The sequence below is a fragment of the Alligator sinensis genome, unplaced genomic scaffold, assembly GCF_000455745.1.
Source record: "Alligator sinensis unplaced genomic scaffold, ASM45574v1 scaffold330_1, whole genome shotgun sequence".
NCBI classification, from domain to species: Eukaryota; Metazoa; Chordata; order Crocodylia; family Alligatoridae; genus Alligator; species Alligator sinensis.
Genome location: NW_005842178.1, coordinates 1,592,845 through 1,598,943, shown reverse-complemented (window position 1 = coordinate 1,598,943; position 6,099 = coordinate 1,592,845). Strand labels below are relative to the sequence as shown.

The 6,099-nt window shown below is 46.0% G+C and overlaps 1 protein-coding gene across 2 annotated transcripts in view; it reads right to left on the bottom strand.

Annotated features, from left to right (window-relative positions):
* Window positions 1-924: 924 nt before the first annotated feature.
* Window positions 925-6,099, bottom strand: part of VWA3A (von Willebrand factor A domain containing 3A) — a 67,998-nt gene continuing 62,823 nt past the window's right edge. For both annotated transcript variants that reach the window (XM_025207017.1, XM_025207018.1), the window contains exons 33-34: window positions 4,904-4,966; window positions 925-1,648 (exon numbers count right to left, since the gene is read on the bottom strand). In XM_025207017.1, coding sequence (XP_025062802.1) covers window positions 4,918-4,966 — 49 coding nt within the window. In that variant the 3' untranslated portion in view covers window positions 925-1,648; window positions 4,904-4,917. The remainder of the gene's footprint in view (window positions 1,649-4,903; window positions 4,967-6,099) is intronic.

The following is a 6,099-nucleotide window of genomic DNA, read 5'->3' as shown; positions in this document are numbered from 1 at the left end:
TTGTCCTATGCCCCCCAGACAAGCTGCCCATGGCTCTGTCTGACGCTCCGCCTCTCAGGGTGTGATCCAATCCAAAAGGTGAATGCAGTCACACCACTGCACCCCCTCTGGATCTCCTCTTGGGTCAGCCCCAAAACTTAATATTAAAAATGCCTACTTGAATCTCAAAGACTGAATTTTGTGCCAGTTATGCTGAGGACAGTTGATGTTTCTTGTTCCTGGAAGGCTAGGTAAGGAGGCTGCTTGGGTTGGATGTCAGGAGCCACCTGAAACCTGGCACGGAAGCAGGTGAATCATCTTCTTCCTTCTCCACTGGAGACAAGGCTGGAAGTGATGATATTGATCAGATGGGTACAGAGCTGCACATTCAGTCCCCAACTGCTCCTAACAGCAACCAGCTATTTTACTGCTTGATGGCAGCAAACACATCCAATAATGAGGAATAAACCAAATATTTTTGCTAAAGTAACAAGCAGTGGAATAGAAAACAATATTGATGTCTGTGAACAAACTGACACGCCACTGACTTAAAGAGAGAACATGCACCTCTCACAGCTGTTATTCTAGATTGCACACAGATGCAGGAGAACAACTCTGTATGAGTTTAATATATGGGTCACAGGTTTGGAAGAACAGCTGTATAGCCATATGGGTTAGATATGCAAAGAAATAGGCAGGGGCCCAAGCAGCACATATGGACTAATTGGAGACATTTATTCTGTTCTGCCAGTAGGAAGCTTGTTTAGGTCTTTTCTATTGCAAAAAACAAGCAAAAATTAAACCAGTTAATCCAGATAAAAATCCACAGACTTGCGTGTGTGAGCATGTATTACACCTGAAGTTATTTGCTATATGGACAGCATTGCAAATAATTCACACAACAAAAAAATAACTTAAGATTTCAAATACATTTTATTGAGAGAAAGAAAAAAAGTGGAGGGGAAAAAAGGGCATCTCTAACAAACAAACCCACTGATTTCTACTAGTTGTCACTTAGTAAAAGTGATGGCTCTGCTCCATAATTCCTGTTAGCATGAACATGAAGTTGACATTAGAGATGGCTTAAACACACCAGGGTTTTTTCAGATCACCATTTTAACTTTTTAGTTCAGGTTTATTTCTGCCAAGTATTAATTCTTTTAATCTGGGATAAAATCCTAATGCATCTAAAGCAATGGCTAATTTTCATGAACTTCAGCAGGGTCAGGATTTCATCCAGAGTGCCCAGGCTTGCTTGCAAGAAATGCATATTTTATGAATTGGTTGGAAAAACATGCATGTCTCTGGCAGTTTATTTGAATTAGTTTGCCTAACAAGGCTCATGTGAGCACATATGCAATCTCTTATTGCTGCCTTAGGAGCTTAGACAAAGACACCACTAAAGTAAAATGCATTTAATATGAACCGAAGAGACCTCTAGTGAATTCAGCTGGACTTTATCGAATATTGCTTGTCTGTGTCTGATGATTTCTGACATCTCTATTTTTCCTGTTTGTGCTGGCATCAGGGGAGGAATTAAGGTTTGTTTTCAACTAGATTGTTCAAACAATCAGGGTTTGTTTTCTGTACAACGCTTGCTTCTTGACATGATTATACAAAAATGTTAGGAAGATTTTTGGTTGTTTCCTTTACCAGCAGCAACTGAAAACTATTAAAACAAATGTTAAAAAAAAAAAAATGACAGGTTTCCCATACAATGCCAATTAGCTGAAGCATGTCTCATTACTGCAAATACAGCACAGGAGAATTTTTCTGAAACATCAGAAACAGAGCTGTGTCCCCTTGTAACTATTGACAATTCAAATTCACTTAATGCTCCAAGACCTTTGTTATCCAATGTTACAGTTACCTTCCTCTGAAGTTTCAACTCTGAGGGCACGTACAGGTGAGAGCAGACGTGCAGTATGTGGTGCTGCAGACCCATCTGCAGGGCCACACACTACACATGTTGTGCATGCAAGCATTCCCCATGCTGCTACTTTGCAGCGCAAGGGGTGTTTTTGACCCTGGAAGATCCCGGGGTCAAATAAACCATGCCTAAAGAAAGTGGAGCAGCTCACATGGCAGCAGTGCATGTGGCCTGAAACCAGAGCCTGGCCGGCTGAAGCCACACTCCAGCTGCTGGCCAGGCTGCCTGCTGCAGGCTTGCGTGGCTGCAGCTCCTGGAGGCCCCCAGGACCCCTGGTAAGGCTGCTGGGGCCAGCATAGTTGCTGGTCCCAGCCTCTCTTACTCCACCTGGGGCAATATGTCATGCACCAGAGCTCATGTGGCACAGGCGTTCCCTGGGGACAAGTAGCAACAGCACAAGGTGTGCCACAGCTGCTTGTCCCCAGGGAAATGCATGTTCCCACTCATGGGGACATGCCATGAGTGTTCTGCACTGGATTAATTGCCTGGGGTTTGCAGAGCCTACTAGGAAAATAAGTCAACAGTACAAGCCATCTAACAAGCCCAAATCTTGTGGAATGGTTGAGGGCAAACCCCTACCAGTCAAAGAGTTGCCACTCTCAGGCAACTACTGAGAAGGAGCATGGTAATGCTATCCTTATCAACCCTCTCAGTCCCTTTTATTTTTGTTACTCAGTTTCCAGTGTCAATCACATAAACATAGTCACTGCAGACACTCCAGAGAATTTCTTAGCCACAATTATATTTGAAAAACAGCATATAATCATGTGATTACACTCTTAGAATTTCCTAACTGAAGTATTTTATTATGGCAGCTTAATTATATTAACAATTTATTGTCAAATTGAATGTCAGAACTTTCTCTCATTTAGTTTTAAAGGGATAGAAAATGGCTACTAGGTTTCATTTAAATGGTCTATTTAATTATTTGGATTTGTATGCCTCCTTCCCCAAAAAGACTCATGCTGCTCACCTTATAAGGTGCACAAACAGGAGCACGTCCTGTGCATTAGGAGCTATACAATGTATTCTCCAAGAAGCAGAGGCTGAGTTAATTGTTACCTTTTGTTCCTCTGTACCTGTAGGTTGACACTGGGGCCCCTGTTACAGTTACACAGCTAACGCTCTCTCCTCTTTTGTCTCTCTGAGAGCGCTCTTCCTAATAAGGCCTTATGGGGTGCAATTTCCCATTTTTAGATTGGCCCTTGAGCTAAAGTTTTCACACAGCAGATCCAACTGTGTATGGCATCTGCAGTTCTTCCCTTTGGGAGTGTGTAACCAGAGGTTAATATAGGGACCAAACAACCTTCTTAAAGAAGCCTAGGGTTTAAGTTCACCAACAGGAACAAAGCATAAGAGAGAAAATACCAAACCAGTCTACACACATCGTCGTATACTGAAAACTTAGCATTCTCTAATGAAAGACTAGACAGGCCTAATTTCTGCAGACATTTTGACTGGCATCTCTCTTTCCCCAAAACAGCTTCTCAGTAACTGCCTTTGTAACTTACTACCTACCTCTCTGACTCCCCCAAGTTCTTTGCTCTTTTTATATTCAAGCTTTGTGGTTTGCTCATCTAAAACTAGTCTGGTTAGTTCAGTGAGACTGGGAAACTGAATGCTAGTTCAGTCCATGTGACTCCTTCGTGTGCCGTTAGCTGGCGTGTCTTAAGCATGCTAGCCCAAGAGATCTTCTAGACCAGGGGTAGGCAACGTTTTTTGGCCGGAGTGCTGAAAAACACCACAATGCCTACCTTGGAAGGTGCCGGAGTGCCGGCATGCCAGAAAAACAAAATGAGGGCAAGGGGTACATGGCAGGATGCCCTGCTTGTCCCCCTGCCCCCCCCCAAGCCCTGCTGCCCCTTGCCCCCCAGCCCAGCTGCCTGCTGGGAGCAGCCTGGGATCCCGACTGGCAGCAGCTCCCCAGATCTGGGGTCAACTACAGCTGGGAGGCTCCAAACAGCTGTGCCAGGCTCTGGCATCAGCTCCATACTGGTGAGCCTTGGAGTGGGAGGTGGGGGCGGAGGCTGAGGCAGTGCAGCCCCAGTCTCTCCCCTGCTCCTAGCACAGAGGTGATGAGCCTGGCGCAACTATTTGTAGCCAGCCCGCTGCTTCCTTCAGCTGCCCATAGCCCAGGTTGGCTAAATAGCTGCGCCGGGCTCATCACCTCCACGCCAGGAGTAGGCGAGAGACCGGGGCTGTGCTGCCTCAGGCCTCTCCCCCACCGCCCACTCCGAGGTGCGCCTGCACACGTCAGTGTGGTCCTGATGCCAGAGCCTGGTGCAGCTGTTTTGGAGCCTCCTGGCTGCAGCCAGCCCAGCTCTGGGGAGCTGCTACCAGCTGGGATCCCAAGCTGCTCCCAGCAGGCAGCTGGGACACTGCAAGCAGGCAGCAGCTACACGGAGCTGGGGTTGGCCGTGGTGTGCCGAGCAAAATGTCCTTGCATGCCACTCTCAGCATGTGTGCCAGAGGTTGCTGACCCCTGTTCTAGACTTAGATGAGGGGTGTCAAACATATAACCTGTGGGCCAGATCAGACCTCTCTGACCTGCCACGCTACTGACAAGCCACCAGAATTTGGGAGGCACAGGAGGAATGACTTGATACAGAATCTGGGGCTCTTGGCCTTGGTAAACATAGCGACTGGAGGCAGGAGGGCAAGTGAGGGCACCCTAGGCACCAACTTGGAGGGTGGGGGATGGTGGAAAAAAACAGGTGCCACAGCAGCAACACAACTGCACCAGCCGCACAGTGGCAATGAGAAGTCACTGCTGCTTCTGTATGGCAGCTGCCCCTGGTGCCTGGCCACATTGTTACATCTCTATTTCCTAATTATGTTTATTGTCTGCTGCTATTAAGTTAGCTGAGTGAAACACTACAGCAGCTGCAATTAATATCTGCATTAAGCAATGAGTCTTTCTAAAGTTGGAAAATATTGCAATCTTACTTGAAATACCACATTACAATCAATGCCTAATATTTACTGACTGCTTACCTCAGTACTTTTTCTTAAAGGGACTTGTCCTTTTGATCTAATTTCCATTTTTCTAATAGCAATCTATTGGATAGAAAAAGAGAGAGCATAAAATTGTTAAAGCAGCTTTTCTGAAAGGAAGGAACACAGTTAGCTAAAATTTTCTCTCAGATAACCATGTCCTTGTGTGACATCAGTGCTGGTCCTGCTACACATCTTAAAGTCTTTACCATGCATGTTTGTCAGCACCTGATTACAGATTGGCTATTGGGAAGGATAACATCATAGACGGATAAGGATTAGTGCAGTTCAATTTTCCTTATTTTTAATTGGTTTGCACTAGACTTGAATGTAAAGAACTGAGTATTTCTTAGAGTAGTACAAGGCTTTGTGTAATAACATTGTGAAAGATCATGTTGCCTACAGATCATTGAACAATGATTCTGAATGAGGGTGCCACAGTACCCTGCGGTGCCTTGAGATCCTTTCAAGGTGCCATGTGGAGGGTCTACACATGCAATTAGTGCCCATGAATCAACTCTGGAACTTATTGCTCCAGAGTTTTTTTTGCTCCTGGGTGCACCCCATTTGAACATGCACCCAGCAGCATATAACTGGAGAATTAGCTCCAGAGTTTACTCATGTATGGTACATGGCTCCCAGCTGGAACAGCCCTGGCTGTCAGGGGGCACCGGGGGTCAGCATGCCAGCCAGGGACTACTCAAGCTGAGCTCAATGTGCTGCAGAGGGGCTGCATGGCAGGCAGCCCTAGCACTGAAGCACCCTCACACCCCAGCCAGCTGGTCAGCATCTACACATGTACTGCTGCACAGTACAAGTACAAGTACTATCCTGCTGCGGAGTTTATTAGTTTTGTGCACCCTAATTTACTGCACAGTTAATTACTCAACTGTGCAGTAAATGTCTCATGTAAATGCATCTATGGAGTGCCATGCATTAACTTTTAGTTTTGCAAACATAATTCACAAGATAAACTCAGGCAGAGTAAGAAGGAGAGAAAGAAGGAGGGAGGAAGAGTCTGGAGACCTGGGGGGCAGCAGCAGGTAAGCAGTAGGGGTAGTGGTGCCTGAACCTGGAGCCCCAGAGGCTGAGGTTAATTGTTAAGGGGCAGGATGTGACTTGTGGGTTGCCTTTGGACAGTCCTGGCTTAATGGAAGCAGCCTGTAGGGATGTCCCTTCTCTACCTATAACAGGAT